The sequence below is a fragment of the Schistocerca gregaria genome, chromosome 5, assembly GCF_023897955.1.
Source record: "Schistocerca gregaria isolate iqSchGreg1 chromosome 5, iqSchGreg1.2, whole genome shotgun sequence".
NCBI classification, from domain to species: domain Eukaryota; kingdom Metazoa; phylum Arthropoda; class Insecta; order Orthoptera; family Acrididae; genus Schistocerca; species Schistocerca gregaria.
The window spans coordinates 333,225,898-333,246,488 of record NC_064924.1 but is presented as its reverse complement, the minus strand read 5'-3'; the positions used below and the strand labels follow the sequence as shown (position 1 = coordinate 333,246,488).

The 20,591-nt window shown below is 37.7% G+C and overlaps 1 protein-coding gene across 3 annotated transcripts in view; it reads right to left on the bottom strand.

The window, feature by feature from the left end:
• The window catches only part of LOC126272781 (trafficking protein particle complex subunit 13), a 200,592-nt gene that overhangs the window by 17,719 nt on the left and 162,282 nt on the right, over window positions 1-20,591 (bottom strand). For 2 of the 3 annotated variants that reach the window (XM_049975925.1, XM_049975926.1), the window contains exon 9: window positions 5,002-5,155. In XM_049975925.1, the coding sequence (XP_049831882.1) occupies window positions 5,002-5,155 (154 nt within the window). Of the gene's footprint in view, window positions 1-5,001; window positions 5,156-10,802; window positions 11,855-20,591 lie in introns of those variants that run through there. The other variant, XM_049975927.1, reaches the window with a different exon arrangement.

Genomic DNA, 20,591 nt, shown 5'->3' with positions numbered 1-20,591 from the left:
ATCAAATCTTCCTAAAACACATGTAGCACCCAATATGACGTTCACAGCAACACAATAATGTTGTTTTTCCACAACAGAGCTTGAAGAAAGGAAAGTAATACAGAAATTAAAAATGAGAAGTCAGCAGCCATAGATGTGGTTCCAGTCTGTGTTTTCAACGTTGCATGGACAGCATACAAGACCCACTAACAAACATAATATAAGATTACTTTAGTTCAGGTATTTTTACTGAATACCTAAAGTAAGAAGTTTGTCCTTACAGAAGGACAGTATTGCTGAAAGTATTGAAAACTACATCAGCTTCTACATTCTCAAAAGTAATTGAATCAGTTATGAAAGTTGGAATAATGAATTACATGGACACACAGACAACATTTTAATTACTCACAGTTTTTTTTCCAAAATGGGTAAAGTATGAATTGGCCATATGAGTGGTTCCAGTCTTGCCTGGAAAACAGTGTGCAAAAGGTATAGTGTGTTCACACACCTTCTGCTGCTAAATTTATAGAAAAACAATTGCCAGACAAGAAGCGTGCACGCACGCACACACACACACACACACAGGTGTTCCTCATGGCAGTGTATTGGGTCCAATTCTGTTTTTAATATGTATCAATGACATTCCAGACAGTATAATACACAGGGAAAAAGTTGTCTTTTCTGATGACAGCAAAAATCAGTCACTGATGAAACACCAGAACTCTTATTAGAGAAAGCAAATGAAAACAACAGGGATGTTTATTATTGGGCAGCAGGTAATGAATTAACATCGAATATAAAGAAAAGAAACAGTACCCACTTTGGCATAAAGTGGGAAAACAACTATAACATTAAGCGTACATGACTAATCTACAGAAGCGTGACTAACACGAAGTTTTTGGGGTGAATACTGAGCACGGAAAAAACATGCAAAGATAGTGAAAAAAAGAATATCATCAGATTGTTATGCTCTTAGGGTCCTATTATCATTCTGCTTCAGCCTATGTCCAGTGGTGACATACTATTCCTGTATACGCCATTTCCAGCTATGGGATTCTTTTCTGTGGACTGAAAGCACAAAACATGTACACAGCTTGGAAAAAAGGCCAAGAATAATACACAGAAGTAGGAGTCAGGCTCACTGTAATGAGCTGCTTAAAACCTTGGTATCTTTAGTGCAGCAAGTGAATACTTTTACCAAACTTTTGAGTATATCCAGAAAAAAAATTACTAAGTATTTCACTAATAGTTGTATACATCATCATGGAACAAGTTAGTTTGGACTTATATTTACCAAGAAGGAAAACCTCAGAACAAGCATGTTCTATCAAAGAACAAAATTGTATTACAAAATGTCCCAGGAAGGAGAAGAAAAAGATACTAAAATACATCTGTTTAAAAAGGCATTCTTCTTCACAAGTAATGCATATTACACAACTCAAGATTACTTACAAGGAGACGACCTTAGATACAACAAATGATTCAGCTCAGTATTTGTCACATCACATTTGTATAACCTAAACTGAAAGACTCTATAAGATACTTTGGATCAGTACTGCCCATTTAGAGAAAACCACCCCTAGATGTCATGATGTACCATTGACTCAAAACTGTTGGCGTCAATAATTAACTGAAAACAGAGCATTTTTTGTCATATACAGAGTTAACGAATGCATATTTTCCTTGAAATTGTGGAAATAAACTTATACGTCTACTGCTTACAAACGTAACATAAACCTTGTTCAATGAAAGTGCTGCTGGCAAAGCGACACTGGTGTCTAATGGGGAAAAGATAACCATATTTGATTCCCACAGGCGTTCTGCAGTTTATTTGTTTTCATTTGTATTTTTCTCCATATTCAAAATTGGTAAGAGTAGGAGGGTTAATTAAATGAATAAATCACTAAGGAATAATAAGAAGGTACTACTTGGATTATAAAAGATAAAAATTTTAAGCCTTACTGTGTGTAAACAATTCTGAGTAAGATTGCTGCAAATCCATCATGAGGGACCACAGACAGCTGACTGCGCATCACTTCTTGCAGCGAGGTGCAGGACAGAATGCATCCAGGGTCAGTTATATTATTCTCATTGTGTGCTCATCATATTATTGTTCTGAACTCAATGAGAATTTCCAGCCGTAATGTTATGTTCATCAATTGCTAAACGTTCTTGGTGCTGCAAGTATGTTTTCTTCAAATGTTTACATGAGAAGCACTGTCCATCTAGTTATTTGAAGGAAAGTGAGGACATGTGAAAGAGTGAGTGAAAAAGCCATTGTAAAGCAACCATGGATTAAAAGTTTAATTCTTTTTTAATACAAGCTGTTCAAGAAATTTATTGGCCTACCTTGTTATAGCTTCTCAATTTACTCATCTCATTAACCCTATTACTCCCACCAATTACGATATGTAGAGACTGTATAATGCATTTGGTAATCTAATACAGGTTCTCTGACCCCCCAGCTATAAGGCTCAGTCGTCTACACCTTCCTACACCAGCGATGCCTTTTCCCAACCCGAATCATATATTCAGCATGACTGAAATGCTCATTGGTCCTTGGGGTACTGATGGCAGATTTGTAAGAATAGTAGCACTTATTCACATTGAAATCTGAGATGGCTGTAAATTTTTTCCCTCAATTTTTATGAAAATAAGGATTTGTGGATCCCATATACGATAATGAATAATGCTCAATTTTCAATTAACTATTGATCCCATCAATTCTGAACAATTGCACGTCATGAACTTTAGGGATGGCTTTCCTAAGAAATGAGGGATATCTTAAGAGTCTTTCATTTCAGGCGGTATTTAAGTTATATGTGAATATATGCCAAATCCATTGGTATAGTAGTGGTTAATAATGAAAGGTAATAGGTATGTCACCCTGTAACATTACGTATATGATCACAATGTAATGCATTTACAAAAAAATAATGTGCCAAAACCTCTAATGCATGGTAGTAATGTCTTATCATTCTCCTGAGTTCAACATCTCATTCATAATGGGGGGATGCTGACTCAGTTTTTCAGCTGGACAAGGGGAGAACATGAAGATGTTCACTGTGCATAGTTGTTGCTTGTTTATGGGCCTGTAGTCATGTTTTCTGAGGGCACAGAAGCATGTTCATGATCCAGGAGTCAGCAGCAAAAGGTCTTACAGTGTGCAGCAATGAAGAGCGAACTCTGTTTTATGTTACAAGCTATCTGGAGCACACTGTATGGACTTCAAAGAACATTGTACAATACAGACTAACTGGATGAAACAGTGCAGTTGTTAAGACAATGATCTCATATTTTAGAGGACAGAGTTTACTCTATCTAGCCATCTTGATTTAGGTTCCTATTTCAGGAAAATGATGCGATGGTTCCTTCACAAAGGCCATAGCTAACCACCTGTTATATCATTATAAAAACATAATTATATGTTCTGCCTGCTATTTATTTTCAATGTATGACAACAAAACCAGTAACATTGTAAGATGATTACTGTATGAATAAATACAAAACATTAAATAATTTGAAACCCGAATCCTATATTCAGCATGATTGACATGCTCATGGGTCCTTGGGGTACTGATAGCAGATTTGAAAGAATAGTAGAACTTATTCCCATTAAAATCTGAGATACTGTCTACATGGTGTACATCAAGCCCGGGAACACTTTCAATTATTTATTACATGAGAAACAAACACTGTACATATGTCATTTTGAAGAGAAACCCAGAAAGTTTTTTTCCATGTTTACCGCCAGAAACAGTGTAGTTTGGTAATTTGCCAATAGAGTTAGTCGCAAACATGGCAAGTTTAGGTGCAGAGCAAGCTTTCTATGTGTTGGAGTTCGACAAACAAGTGTGCTACGGCTGTTCAACGAATGTTGAGAACCAAGTACGGTGAGCAGCCACCAACAAGAAAGGCCATTTACCATTGGCACAACAAATTCGTTACGACAAGTTGTTTGTGACGGGCAAAGAGAAGTGGATGTCCCATTGTGAGTGAAGTCAATGTGGAGCACATACGATAGACATTCATAAAGAGTCCAAAGAAATTGGTGCATTGCGCATCCCATGAATTTGAAATGGTTCCAATGACAATGTGGAAAGTCCTGCACAGAAGCTGCCTATGAAACCATTCAAATTGGAGCTAGTGCAGAAGCTCAATGATGATGACAAAGATAAGCGTTTGGAGTTTTGTTCACAGTTGCAACTGAATGAGTATGGGGATGGCATTTTTGATTGACAAAGCCATCTTTCGCACTAATGAGAATGTGAACAGGCATAATTGCCGAATCTGGGGTACAAAGCATCCAAACGAATGCATTGAATTTTAGTGTGATTCCCCAAAGGTAAATGTTTTTTGTTCCTTGTCACATCGAAAACTGTACATTCCTACTTGGACATGTTGCAGCAATGGCTGATGCCTCAAATGCAATTGGACTCTCCGTTCACCTTTCAGCAGGATGGGGCTCCACCTCATTTTCATCGTGAAGTTCATGGGTACCTGAACACAGAGCTGATGCATCAGTGGATAAGCCTTGTTACAGAAGGAAACAGCTGTTTCATGAAATGGCCTCCCAGATCACCATATCTCACTCCGTGTGACTTTTTTCATGGGGACACATTAAAGATATGGTGTATGTATTGCCTCTTCCATGTGATGTAACAGAACTCCGGGAGAGAATACAGGAAGCGACTGCAATAGTCAACGATGACGGTGCTGGGACAGGTATGGGAAGAATTCAATTACTGTATTAACATCTCCTGGGTCACTCATTATACTAGTGTCATACATTTCTGTGTGTGTTTCATCAGTGCCTTATGTAATCACATTCCGTATTGACATTAGTTGGGCTATTGCCAAGCTCATACATCTATTTGCTACATTTCAGTCATTTGCAAGTTCAAACATAAATTCTTTCACTGTAACAGTATTTTAATGTTATACTTACAAGTTCACAATACTGCCAATAAGTAGATTAAAAAAACACCAGATATTTTATTTAAAAGAAATGTTTGTTTTTACCTGTAAACCTGGTGTTGTAGGAACTAAACAGAGAGAGAAATATACTGAAGCCCCAGGTTCCAATTTACCCATCTGCCTGCCAGACACTCCACTCCAAACAAGACCAGATGCTGCTGATGACTCTAGTCCCAACACGAGGTCCATTGATCTTTCACTGTAAATGACAAGAATGTTATTATATGATGGGATCAACAAGGTATGATACTCTGAATACTTTCTAAAAATATCTAGGATAAATGTGAAGAACTGGGTAATGGTTGAGATGTAAAATCAGTTAAGAATCATGTTCTATCAAATTTTCACTCAGATTCACTTGCTTCGTTACACCTAACCCTTCATAATGTCTGTTTCAAGCTTTTTTGTAAAAATCTATACAGATAATCAGAGCAAAGAATTAAATAATAATATATAAACAAAGAGGGAGGGAGGGAGGGAGGGAGGGAGGGAGGGAGGGAGGGAGGGAGGTACTACATACCACCCACCTTCCTACTGCACTTGGGGGGGGGGGGTGGAACTGGTGTATGTGTGCCCTTGCTTACAAGAGGGAGACTTCTTTCTTTCATTCATTCATTCATTCATTCATTCATTCATTCATTCTCAATACCCATTCCTTTCATGACCAACAACTCCTGATTATTTTCACTGATTTTATCTGGGGCCATCATCAAATAGGTGCCGTAAATGTCATCGTCCTCCATGAGCATCTACTAATTCGGAGCTATTTTGAACAACAATCTTAGGCATCTTCAAAACTCAACAAGTTTTAAAAAATGATTGTTTTTTAAGGTACAGTTTAAGCACTACAAACAATGAAGTTGTTTTTGGGAGTTAATCTACTGACTGGTTTGATGCGGCCCGCCACGAATTCCTTTCCTGTGCTAACCTCTTCACCTCAGAGAAGCACTTGCAACCTACATCCTCAATTATTTGCTTGACGTATTCCAATCTCTGTCTTCCTCTACAGTTCCCTCTAGTACCATGGAAGTCATTCCCTCATGTCTTAGCAGATGTCCTATCATCCTGTCCCTTCTCCTTCCTTCCTTTCCTTTCCTTTCCTCTCCGATTCTGCGTACAACCTCCTCATTCCTTACCTTATCAGTCCACCTAATTTTCAACATTTAGCACCACATCTCAAATGCTTCAATTCTCTTCTGTTCCGGCTTTCCCACAGTCCATGTTTCACTACCATACAATCCTGTACTCCAGACGTACACCCTCAGAAATTTCTTCCTCAAATTAAGGCCGGTATTTGATATTAGTAGACTTCTCTTGGCCAGAAATGCCTTTTTTGCCATAGCGAGTCTGCTATTGATGTCCTCCTTGCTCCGTTCGTCATTGGTTATTTTACTGCCTACGTAGCAGGATTCATTGATTTCATGATCATCAATCCTATCCTGATGTTAATTTTCTCGCTGTTCTCATTTCTACTACTTCTCATTACCTTTGTCTTTCTCCAATTTACTCTCAAACCATACTGTGTACTCATTACACTGTTCATTCCGTTCAGCAGATCATTTAATTCTTCTTCAGTTTCACTCAGGATAGCAATGTCATCAGCGAATCGTATCATTTATATCCTTTCACCTTGTATTTTAATTCCACTCCTGAACCTTTCTTTTATTTCCATCATTGCTTCCTCGATGTACAGATTGAAGAGTAGGGGCGAAAGGCTACAGCCTTGTCTTACTCCCTTCTTAATACGAGCACTTCGTTCTTGATCGTCCAGTCTTATTATTCCCTCTTGGTTGTTGTACATATTGTATATGACCCATCTCTCCCTATAGCTTATACCTATTTTTTTCAGAATCTCGAACAGCTTGCACCATTTTATGTTGTCGAACGCTTTTTCCAGGTCGACAAATCCTATGAACGTGTCTTGATTTTTCTTTAGCCTTTCTTCCATTATTAGCCCTAATGTCAGAATTGTCTCTCTAGTCCCTTTACTTTTCCTAAAGCCAAACTGATCGTCACCTAGCGCATTCTCAATTTTCTTTTCCATTCTTCTGTATACTATTCTTGTAAGCAGCTTCGATGCATGAGCTGTTAAGCTGATTGTGCGATAATTCTCGCACTTGTCAGCTCTTGCCGTCTTCGGAATTGTGTGGATGATGCTTTTTCGAAAGTCAGATGGTATGTCGCCAAACTCATATATCCTACACACCAACGTGAATAGTTGTTTTGTTGCCACTTCCCCTAATGATTTTAGAAATTCTGATGGAATGTTATCTATCCCTTCTGCCTTATTTGACCATAAGTCCTCCAAAGCTCTTTTAAATTCCGATTCTAATACTGGATCCCCTATCTCTTCTAAATTGACTCCTGTTTCTTCTTCTATCACATCAGACAAATCTTCACCCTCATAGAGGCTTTCAATGTATTCTTTCCACATATCTGCTCTCTCCTCTGCATTTAACAGTGGAATTCCCATTGCACTCTTAATGTTACCACCGTTGCTTTTAATGTCACCAAAGGTTGTTTTGACTTTCCTGTATGCTGAGTCTGTCCTTCCAACAGTCCTATCTTTTTCGATGTCTTCACATTTTTCCTGCAGCCATTTCGTCTTAGCTTCCCTGCACTTCCTATTCATTTCATTCCCCAGCTACTTGTATTTCTGTATTCCTGATTTTCCCGGAACATGTTTGTACTTCCTCTTTTCATCAATCAGCTGAAGTATTTCTTCTGTTACCCATGGTTTCTTCACAGCTACCTTCTTTGTACCTATGTTTTCCTTCCCAACTTCTGTGATGGCCCTTTTTAGAGATGTCTATTCGTCTTCAACTGTGTTGCCTACTGCGCTATTCCTTATTGCTGTATCTATGGAGTTAGTGAACTTCAAACGTATCTCGTCATTCCTTAGAACTTCCGTATCCCACTTCTTTGCGTATTGATTCTTCCTGACTAATGTCTTGAACTTCAGCCTACTCTTCATCACTACTATATTGTGATCTGAGTCTATATCTGCTCCTGGGTATGCCTTACAATCCAGTATCTGATTTCGGAAACTCTGTCTGACTATGATGAAATCTAATTGAAATCTTCCCGTATCTCCCGGCCTTTTCCAAGTATACCTCCTCCTCTTGTGATTCTTGAACAGGGTATTCCCTATTACTAGCTGAAACTTGTTACAGAACTCAATTAGTCTTTCTCGTCTTTCATTCCTTGTCCCAAGCCCATATTCTACTGTAACCTTTTCTTCTACTCCTTCCCCTACAACTGCATTCCAGTCGCCCATGACTATTAGATTTTCGTCCCCCTTTACATACTGCGTTACCCTTTCAATATCCTCATACACTTCCTCTATCTGTTCATCTTCAGCTTTAGACGTCGGCATGTATACCTGAACTATCGTTGTCGGTGTTGGTCTGCTGTCGATTCTGATTAGAACAACCCGGTCACTGAACTGTTCACAGTAACACACCCTCTGCCCTACCTTCCTATTCATAACGAATCCTACACCTGTTATACCATTTTCTGCTGCTGTTGATATTACCCGATACTCATCTGACCTCTTCCTTCCACTTCACTTCACTTCACTTCACTGACCCCTACTATATCTAGATTGAGCCTTTGCATTTCCCTTTTCAGATTTTCTAGTTTCCCTACCACGTTCAAGCTTCTGACATTCCACACCCCGACTCGTAGAACATTATCCTTTCGTTGATTGTTCAATCTCTCTCTCATGGTAACCTCCCCCTTGGCAGTCCCCTCCCGGAGATCTGAACGGGGGACTATTCCGGAATCTTTTGCCAATGGAGAGATCATCATGACACTTCTTCAACTACAGGCGACATGTCCTGTGGATACACATTACGTGTCTTTAATGCAGTGGTTTCCATTGCCTTCTGCATCCTCATGTTGTTGATCATTGCTGATTCTTCCACCTTTAGGGGCAATTTTCCATCCCTAGGACAAGAGAGTGCCCTGAACCTCTATCCGCTCCTCCACCCTCTTTGGCAAGGCCGTTGGCAGAATGAGGCTGACTTCTTATGCCGTAAGTCTTCGGCCGCCAATGCTGATTATTTATCAAAATTTAGGCAGTGGCGGGGATTGAACCCAGGACCGAAGACGTTTTGATTATGAATCAAAGACGCTACCCCTAGACCACGGGTACACAACAATGAAGTACTGTGGTTAATTTTAGGCCCAACATTATCAATTTCCTTTAGTTTGCGGTGTCGCTCTTGCACACATACAGTACCACAATAAACTAACAAATTACTAATGAATCCCCAAATAAACGTATAAATTATCCCTCCAAAATTACGACCACTAATTACATATAGAACAGCTTTTCACTTCTGCCCTTTCTCTATATACCTTTAGCAATTTTAAACTTCTCTCGTTTCCACGTATGTGGCAGCAACAACCATAATGGTGGTGGTGGTTAGTGTTTAACGTCCCGTCGACAACGAGGTCATTAGAGACGGAGCGCAAGCTCGGGATAGGGAAGGATTTGGAAGGAAATCGGCCGTGCCCTTTCAAAGGAACCATCCCGCCATTTGCCTGAAACGATTTAGGGAAATCACGAACAACCATAATGTTCTACTATACAAACGCCTATCAGTCTCGCTAGAATCACTCTCTTCCTTCATATACCAATTTGTACGAACTTCATTACACAAAGTATCCCCATCCACACTATTTACTTCAGCGCTCTCTAAGTTTTCTGTTACTTCTTCCACACATTTCGCCGATTCACTACCCATAGCATGCAAAAATTTACTGTTTTTCCCCTCCAAAATATTGACACTTGTAGCTTCAACAAAATTAGACATCAATTCACTGTCAAACACTTTATCTTCCTGAAATAATACATTGATGCCTAAGCCATCATCATCATAAATATTCATCTCGGGAACCTTATCTGATGATACACCATTCAAATCACAACAAAAATTCACATAAGAAACCTTACTTTCCTCTGTTCAACAAATTAACTGTACGTGAATCGTACACTACTTTATCCTCCACTGCTACATTACGCAAATTGCTGCTACCTTGTTGTAGAATTTTGAGACTTCCAGACTTGCTACATTCCGCTGTACAAAAAAATCAGGACACACGGCCATTTCTACACACTTTTTATCCAGATTAACCTCCAATCCTACTTTACATACATTTCCACATTCACACTCTGACAAACGTTTTAGATACACACATTCATCAGTAAGTCTCGTGTCGCCTTCATTTGTGACTAGAAAGACGCAAATTCCTTCCTCCGAAGTATCAATGCCAGTAGCTTTTACATCATTACATAAATTACTATTACTCTGTTCCTTTAAACAGAAATAATCTTTACTTCAACTGCTGGTGGGACCAATGCTAAGCCTCTCTTAGTAACATTGACTCTTCCCGCCGAAACCTGCAGCTGAAGAGACCAAAGATACGCTGCCTTCACTAACTTCAATGCTTTTCACAAACTCAAAAATACTTGCTACTGCAATTGCTACTATTTGTCCTTACCTCTTCAGAACTCTCCACACAATTTGCTTTCACAAAATTCATCTCCTCTTTAACTTCATTTTGAACCACTGAATCTTTCCATTCATTACCATTCGCCCGTTACCTCAAAAAAAATTTCCAAACAGTTAAAATGCAGACTCCTACAACCACAGTCTCTGTCAAATCATCCATCACTGGGAAACATGGGTTCATTGAGAGACGAATATTTATAGAAGGAGTAACACCATCATTAAGTTTCATAGTCTTAACTTTATTATTGTCAATGTTATTACTATTACTACTACTACTACTACTACTACTACTACTTTAGGTGATGATAAAACTTTGTGATCATTCCTTATAAAAATTTATTGTGTCCAACTTCTTCCCTTTATTACAAAACATCTTGTTTTTATTTCTGTCCTGCTGGTCCTCATTAGCTGTCTCCAAATTGACATCTCCATGGGTTCCAAGCACTGTCTGGTGCCAAAAGTGTCCATCAGTCATTGCCATACAGGAGTACACTTCAGATGAATTTCTTGACTCTTTTCTATAGCTACAAATTTTTTCACAAACAGATGTCTTCTTTCACTGCTTCACATTTCATCACTGGAATTTGATATGTAATTTTTATGCAGTATTGTAATTTCTGTAATTAAGGGGACTAAATGACAAAACTTATCATTGTGTTCTATTTTACATCTTTGAATTTTAATGACAGGCATTATCCTAATTTTTTATTTGCTTATTACCATTAATTTTTTCTATTAATTTTAATTGACCAAACACTTCAATGGTGGATGAAGCTGACAACCTCAAACAGTGTTATTCATATGAGTGCAATTCAGAAAACACAAGCTGTCAACTTAGATTGTAACTCAGTATTTACTTGCACGGCCAGGATGACCTGAAGGGCAGTAAACCTTTGATGTGGAAGTCAAGAGGTGTTTTATATGTACATATACGTAAAAATGGAAAAGAATTTAAAGGATAATGCAATTGCATTATTAGAAATGGTCTGCTTTTATGAATTTAGGCTATTTGGATTTCCTGTCTTACATTTCAATTGTAGATGCTGGCAGCCGACTTCAAGAGCACCAGTGCATGTCAAAAAATGAAGAAAATCCTCCTTACTGGGCTACACTTCACTTCAATAAAAATACTTAATACTGCTCTTAAGTCTTCTCTTATTCATACACACATATAATACATAACACTCATAATACTCCATACTCCATACTCCATATACTGCGACAATGCATATTTGCATTTTTCATTTGCCTTAAGACATTTGTATAAATATCCTTATATCTACTAAATTGTTCACTTGAGGTGCGTCCTGTTCCTTTATTTGATACCTGCTACTCTTGATGTAATTCTCTTCTTCTGCACCATGACAATGCACTGGTCACTGAAATAAAAGAAAAACTTAAAACTAATTGCATTACGTAGCTCAGTGGCCACTGATACATTTGATAATTACATCTGCCCACAGATATTTCCACACTTTGTTTAAATTCATAGACGTTCATTTATTCTGTTAGTATTATGATTCATTTACCCTGTAAAGAAAAATATTTTACATTTCTTATGGTATTTTATCGTTTCTTTTAGCTTACAGGTCACATATATTTTTTCATCCTTTTGCTTGTAAATATGTTGTATATAACTTAGTACTTAATTAAATCCCTATGTACATATATCAATAGGTTTCTTAGTTCTTAGACAGTATATCAAATTGCTTAGTATTTAAGTTAGGTACATGCACATATCGAATTCCTGTTTGGCTGCGCCTTCTGCCAGTTTGTCGTGCATGCACACAGGACAATGCCTCCTCTCCTACTACTGGCATCAGCACGTATTGTTGAGCGTGGATTGCTGAACCATAAGCTAATTTTGCTTATACTTTTTGCTTTGCCTGAAGTGGCGTATTACTTCTCATTGCTGTTGATTTTATGCCTACATGCACAAAGCAAAAGAATTACATCTACATCTAGATCTACATGGATATTCTTTCAAATCACATTTAAGTGCCTGGCAAAGGGTTCATCGAATCACCTTCACAATTCTCTATAGTGCACAGATAATACAAACATTTATATCTTTCCATACGAGCTCTGATTTCCTTTATTTAATTGTGGTGATCATTTCTCCTTATGTAGATCACTGTCAACAAAATATTTTCACATTCAGAGGAAAAGATTGGTGATTGGAATTTCGTGAGAAGATACCATTGCAATGCCTTTGTTTTAATGATGTCCAGACCAAATCCTGTATCATTTCAGTGACACTCTTTCCCATATTTCGCAATAGTACAAAAAGTACTGTCATTCTTTGAACTCTTTCTGTGTACTCCATCAGTCCTATCTGGTAAGGATCCCACACCACATAGCAGTATTCTAAAAAGAGGACAGACAAGTGTAGAGTAGGCAGTCTCCTTAGTAGATCTGTTACATTTTCTGTGTGTCCTGCCAATAACATGCAGTCTTTGGTTAGCCTTCCCAACATTTTCTGTGTATTCCTTCCAATTTAAGTTTTTCATAATTGTAATTCCTAGGTATTTAGTTCAATTTATGGCCTTTAGATTTGACTGATTTGTCGTGTAACCGAAGTTTAACGGATTCCTTTCAGCACTCATGTGGATGACATTCTTTTCATTATTTAACGTCAACTGCCAATTTTCAGACCATTCGGATATATTTTCTAAATAGTTTTGCAATTTGTTTTGATCTTCTGATGACTTTATTAGTCGATAAATGACAGTGTCATCTGCAAACAACATAAGACAGGTTGTCTTCCAAATAATTTATATATATTTGGAACACCAAAGGGCCTTTAACACTACCTTGGGGAATGCCAGAAATCACTCCTCTTTCACTCGATTTTCTGTCCATTACTACAAACTGTGACCCCTCTGACAGGAAATGGGAATCACGAATCCACTAACACAACTGAGACGGTATTACATAAGCATGCAGTTTCACTACAAGCTGCTTGTATGGCGAAATCCACAAATACGGAATCAATCTGAAATCCCTCGTCAATAGCACTCGACACTTCATGCGAGTAAAGAGCTTGTTGTGTTTCACAAGAACCATGTTTGCTAAATCCATGTTGACTGTGTGTCAATAGACTGTTTTCTTCGAGGCAATTCATAATGTTCGAACACAATATGTTCAAAAATCCTGCTGCATATCAACGTTAATGACATGGACCTGTACTTTAGTGGATTACTCCTACTATCTTTCTTGAATATTGGTGTGACCTGTACAACTTTCCAGTGGGCATGGATCTTTCACCGAGCGAATGGTGTATATGATTGTTAAGTATGGAGCTAATGAATCAGCATACTCAAAAGGAATCTAACTGCTATACAGTCTAGACTAGAAGACTTGCTTTGATTAAGTGATTTAAGTAGCTTCACTACTCCGAGGACATTTTCTTCTATGTTACTAATGTTGGCAGCTGATTTTGATTCAAACTGTGGAAGATTTACTGTGTTAAGGCATTTTGGAAGGCTGTGTTTAGTAACTCTGCTTTAGCAGTAATGTCTTTGATAGTATCTCCACTGCTATTGTGCACAGAGGAGGAACTGATTGTTTCTTGCTGCTAACATACTTCACATACGACCTGAAAATCTCTCTGGATTTTCAGCCAGGTTTCGAGACAAAGTTTCATTGTGGAAAGTATTATAAGCATCTCGCATTGGAGTCTGCGCGCTAAATTTCAAGCTTCTGTAAAAGGTTGCCAATCTTGGGGATTTTGTGTCTGTTTAAATTTGGTGTGTTTGTTTCGTTGTTTCTGCAACAGTGTTCTGACCTGTTTTGTATACCAAGGAGGATCAGCTCCATTTTATGTTAATTTATTTGGTATAAATCTATTAATTGCTGCCGATACTATTTCTTGGAATTCAAGTCACGTCTTGTCTACACTTAAATTATTAATTTGGAAGGAATGGAGATCGTCTCTCAAGAATGCACCAAGCGAATTTCTATCAGCTTTTTTGAATAGGTATATTTTTCGTTTATATTTGGAGGATTTGGGAGTTACAATATTCAATCTTGTTATGACAATCCTGTGTTCACTAATCCCTATTTCCATTTTGATGCTCATTTTATTAACTCAGGATTATTTTCCGCTAAGAGATCAAGTGTGTTTTCACAACCATTTACTATTCACATGGGATCATGAAGTAAATGCTCGAAATAATTTTCAGAGAATGCGTTTAGCACAATTTCAGATCATGTTTTATGCGTACCTTCGGAATTAAACATGCATTTTCACCAACATATTGAGGGTATATTAAAGTCACCACCAACTATAATCGTATGAGTTGGGTATGTGTTTGAAATCAAACAAGTTTTCTTTGAACCTTTCAGTAACTGTATCACCTGAATTGGGAGGTTGGTAAAAGGATCCAATTATTATTTTATTCCAGTTGCCAACAATGACCTAACCCACAGGAACTATCTACTTCAATTTTGTGACAAGGCCACCGCCAACCGTGTCTAGCCTATCGTTTTGGAACACTGTTAGGTTCTTCTCAAAAATTTCTGTTCAGCTTATTTCTGGCTTTAGCCAGCTTTCAGTGCCTATAATGATTTGAGCATCAGTGCTTTATATTAGCACGTAGAGCTCTGGTACTTTTCCAACATAGCTACAACAATTTACAACTATTATACTGATGATTACTGTATCTACGTTCTTCTTGCATTCAGCCTGCACCCTTTGTGACTGGAGCCCTTCTTTTGTTTTCCTGAGACCCTCTAACCTAAAAAACTGCCCAGTCCACCCCACACAGCCCCTGCTACCCGTGTAGCCACCTCCTGCATATAGTGGATACCTGACGTATTCAGCGGAACCCAAAACCCAATCACCCTTTGGTGCAAGTCGAGTAATCTCCAGCCTACATGGTCACAAAAGCGTCTGAGCCTCTGATTCAGACCCTCCACTCAGCTCTGTACCAGAGGTCCACAATCTGTCTTGTCAATTATGCTGCAAATGGTGAGCTCTGCTTTCATCTTGTAAGCAAGACTGGCAGCCTTTACCACTTCTGTTAGCCACTTGAAGCTGAATTACTTATGCCTATACACATTACTTTATCTCAAAATATACTCCAGAAGAAAAAAAAATTACATTTAGAGTGATGTACACTATGTACAATTATCTTGTGATAGAAAGAGAAAATCCTACCTAGCTTCATCATTCTATAAAAGCTTTTATATTTTTGTGAGGGTGGAGATTCTGGTCTCTTCCTATTTTCTCATAGGCTAATCTGTACATCCCAGGGTATGGTATTTTGGAAATTATATGTGGTCCTGAACAGAGTAATTGCCACTTACTATTCAGTTCACTAAATTTTGTCAATTTAGGGTGTGTCCGTAAGAGGACTCGCTGCCCTTCAAGAAACAGTGTAACGCATTTCCGTTTCTTATTATAAATTTTCCTTCAATACTCGGCCCTGTTTTCTAGTGTAATCATGGTTTGTTTCATTTTGTCTTTTACTGTTATTCCTGTAGTGGATACTTTTGGTACGGGCAACTCCCACTCATTCATTTGTTTTGTCTGTCACATCAATCGTTAGGTGTGAAACCTGATTAAGAGTATGGAAGGTTATTGACAACTTGCATGAAAGCAGTTACATATTCTTCCCATCAGGTGTGTTTGTGAGGGGCATACCCTAATAAACCAGTTAAATTCTTTAAAGACTTGTTCTACTGGGCTTGCTTCTGGGTGGAAAAAAGCTTACTATACATGTTTCATGCCCTGTGAGGTCATAAATTGTTTCCACTTTTGCTCAAACAAAATATGAAGCGTTATCAGTTAGTAGTACCTTTGATTTACCTACTCTTCTCAAATGGTCTCCCTCAGTTCTTTTTCTGATATTTGTGACTGTTGAATTTTTAATGGCATACATTTTGATACGTTTTGAGAAAGTATTATCTAGTGCTACTATGTATCTTACTCCTCCTCTACTTCTTGAATATGGACCAGCTCTGTCCAGGGATACTATACCTAGAGAGTTTTTTGTCAGTACTGGGTGTGGCTCAGTATATTTTGACAGATTGGACTGGTTTGATTTCTGACATATTACACTCCTTAATACCTGTAGGACTTGCCTTCTCAAATTTGGAAAATAAAGTGTTGCAATTTTTTCAGTACATTTACCAACTCCATAATGTCCCCATACTTCATGTGTGTGACTTATAAATTCATTGATATAATCATCATCAGAACACACACACACACACACACACACACACACACACACACACACACACACACACCAGTGACCAGATTTTTCATGTTTTCTATGAAACAAAACGCTCTTGGACTCCTGATACCATTTACTTATCCTTCCACCTTCATCTTGGTTAAGGTTTTGCACGATTTTAGCCCATCTGTGATCTTGCTGTTGCATAATTTTCATTTGCTTACAAAACGTATGGGAATCAGACTGTTTTGCTGTACCTTGCATTAATAACATTTTGATTTCTGCATCTTGCTCTGGTAAGTCACTAAATTCCTCTAAACCTTGTGGTAACCCAGACAAGGCATCTGCAATAACATTCTGAGTTCCTGTAATATAAATGATCTCGAAATTGAATTCTTGTAAATATAGACACTACCTAGCTAATCTACAGTGCAATAGTTTGCATGTTAAAAGAAATGATAGTGACTGATGGTCACAGTAAACTATGGTATTCTTACGCAAAAAAAAAAAAAAAAAAAAAATAACCCGAACTTTTTAAATGCCCATATTGCAGCTAAACTTTCCAATTCTGACACAGAGAAAGATCTTTCTGTTACTGATAATGTGGGCTAGCATAACTGATAACCTTGGGTACTTCTTCTTCATCTTCTTCTTCTTCTTCTTCTTCTTCTTCTTCTTCTTCTTCTGCATCTGGAACAATCATGGCCCCAGCCCCTGAGATAAGGCACCTGTGCATAGACAAAAATCCTTGGACATGCCAGGATGGCTAAGGAAGTTTGCATTGACTAATGCCCGACACTTATCATCCCATAACCAAGGCTTTTTTTTAACAAGTTGAGTAATGCATCATTATTCATCAGTTGCTACTGGAAAAAAAGGATGCTAGTTCTAAAAAAGCTTTTAGTTGTTTTTTATTCCTTGGAACTGGACAGTTGCGTATGGCATGAAGTTTTTTCAGATCCGGTAAGACACATTGTTCAGACACATGTTCTAAGAATCTGACTTGCTCCCTACCAAAGCTAGACTTTTTTAAATTGGCTGTTACTACGTAATCTGCAAATTATTTAAGCACATGTTCAATTAGCCTGATATGTTCTCACCAAGTGGGTGTGGCTATTAGCACGTTGTCTACATAAAAATTGACTTTGCTAAGCAATTCTGGTCCCAAAACCTTGTCCAATGCAGATACAAACATTCCTGCGCTAATGTTCAGTCCAAACGTTGTGTGTACCATCCTTGCTGTGTGTTTAGATCACACTTTACTGAATGATTTACATAATTATGTTGTTGTTGTGCCTGATTTTTTGTTGTTCTCATGGGTACAGGTCTTTTCTCATAGATTAAGTCAACAGAATCTAGCACTGACAGAAAGCATTCAGTGTCATGCTCTGGCATTGTGACTAATTTTTCTCTAATGTGCAATGGTAAATGACTTTTCAAAATTGTTAACACGTCTACCTGTGACATTTTGTTCGTCCAGTAGCATGTCTTGTTCAGCTATTTTTCAAAGTAGACACATAGGCTACCGTATTTGCCATTGAATGGCGCGGGGTTGAAAACTACACATCTAAGTCTTTCTTGCACAGCCTCAGACCAGTGTTTGTCAAGGGAAGCTCATTCCAATTGGATATAAGTCCTGCAACGTTCAACCACTTCACTTGCCCATAAAAGAATGTCACCTTGCATATATACCATGACAAATCCAATTTTGTGTGCTTCCGTCCAGTTGCATGGAAATGCATGATGAAAAGCACTGATAACTACTACTGGATTCATTCTTTTACCTTCGGTAGTGAATGTAGGAAACTGTCAATGTCTCAGCAAATTTTCGTCTGCAGAAATAGTGGAATTTTCAGTTGTATTTATGTTGTTATTGAAGTTACATGTAATTCCGGTTGGTAATTGCTCAGGTATTGGCGTTGTGGGTATGTTAATATTTTGTGCTCCTCAACTGTCACTCGTAGTTGCTGTGGGACTTGTGACAGTTTGTGGATAAATACAAACAGATTGTGGTTTGTTCTCTGTAGCCTGCGTATTATTTACGTGCATGTTTCTAGATCCAGTAATATTTTCTTCTAAAAGATTGCGCAGCCTACATTCCATGACTTACATTAATGTTTACCTTGTTCAGTATTTCATTTTCTTTTTTCTCACTAGCCTTTTCTACTACATCTATGTATAACTTACAATCTGTTACTAACTTCTTTGCAATGATATTACTCTTATCTAACATCCCTACTTCAGCTTGACAAATGATATCCCTCAGATTTTCACTCATTTTCTTTCTCTCCTTGTTAAACATGCTGAGTCAACTTCTAACATTGCTACCCTTAAAGTAAGCTCTTCTACAGACAGAGGTACACCTTCATGGTGTTTATTTTGTTTGTTAATGGCAGCGTTTTCCATTTTTACTGTTTAACACAACTGGTCTTGTATGGCTTCAATAAAAGTGTTCGCATCTGTGATTTTCTTTATCTGTTGCTCTACTAGATCATGATGGTCATTAAAAGAATCTATCTGCTGTTTTAACTCCATAATGTTACTGTTAACTTCGGAAAGCACTTGATGCTTTACTTGTTTTTTCATATCATTCAATTTTTCATTGATTTCAGTGTGAAAATTTTTGGCTAAGTCATTGAATTTCTGTGAGACCGTATCTTGCAAATCCTTGACTACTCATTTTTGTTCTTGTTTCATTGTATTTAGATGATGTGTGATGGTGTTCAGATTGTGTGTCAAATTATTAATTTGGTACTTATATCTTGTTTCACATAACTGAAATTAGTGTTCATATTGTGTTTCATATTACTGAGATTGGTGTTCATATTATCAAATTTCATGTTTATGTTAGATAATACCTGCCACAACAGTGCCTCATTTGTATTACTGTGGTTGCTGTCAGCTTTCCAAGTTAATGTTTGTGTTGTAAACAAGTGGTGTTTGCAACATGTATTCCTCTCCAATGTTTGATTCATGAACAGTACATCACTCTGGGAGATGTGTGACATTGTCTCATCAATTGTAAACATTGTGTCATGAATGTTATTCTGCTGTGGAGTGTCACTATCATTTGTCACGCCTGTGACACTCATCTCTGACCTACTTAAATCTTCTGCACCTCAACTTTCATTGTCCAATTGCGCAATTCTACACCATCTTGGCTGATTGCGTTTTTCACTATTGCTATCATCAATGGACATATATTTTTCTGCCATGTTGTATGAGTATGTAAAAATAAAAATATCACACAAAGTGTTAAAATTTCATATGCTAATTATTACACTTGTTAATTATAATTTACATGATATCAAAGCCTATTATGACGAGCAAACTAGTGTGTGTCAATTATTTATGTTTTACTGACAAAGCATATCGCACTGAGAAACTCCTGTAAATTTTCCACCACAAAATTCAAGGAAGGGAATAATGGGGAAAAGGTTTCTGTCTACATCAAAAGAGGCGCAACCATGCTGCGCCGAAATAAACAGCTTACTATGGGAAATTTTACATAAGCTGTGTCTAATTCTTATTCCTTTCCAAAATTTTCTCCTCACTTTTTGCCTTTTTGCTTTACATGCTCCCCATTGTAGTTCATGCAAACAGAAAATACAAACAATTAGTTTTTATGACTAATAACAGTGTCATAGAAATTTCTTACTACATCAATAGTTAACAAACCCTACTCACATGTTCTGCTTGTCTGAATTTAGGCTATTCGGGCTTCCTCTCTTACATTACAATTGTAGATGCAGGCAGCTCACTTCAAGAACACCAGTGCATGACAAAAAATGAAGAAAATCCTCCTTACTGGACCACAGTTCACTTGAATAAAAATACTTAATACTGTTGTTAAGTCTTCTCTTATTCACACATCCATACATAACACTCTTAATACTTCATACTTTAAGCACTACACCTTAACCATCCTTCATAC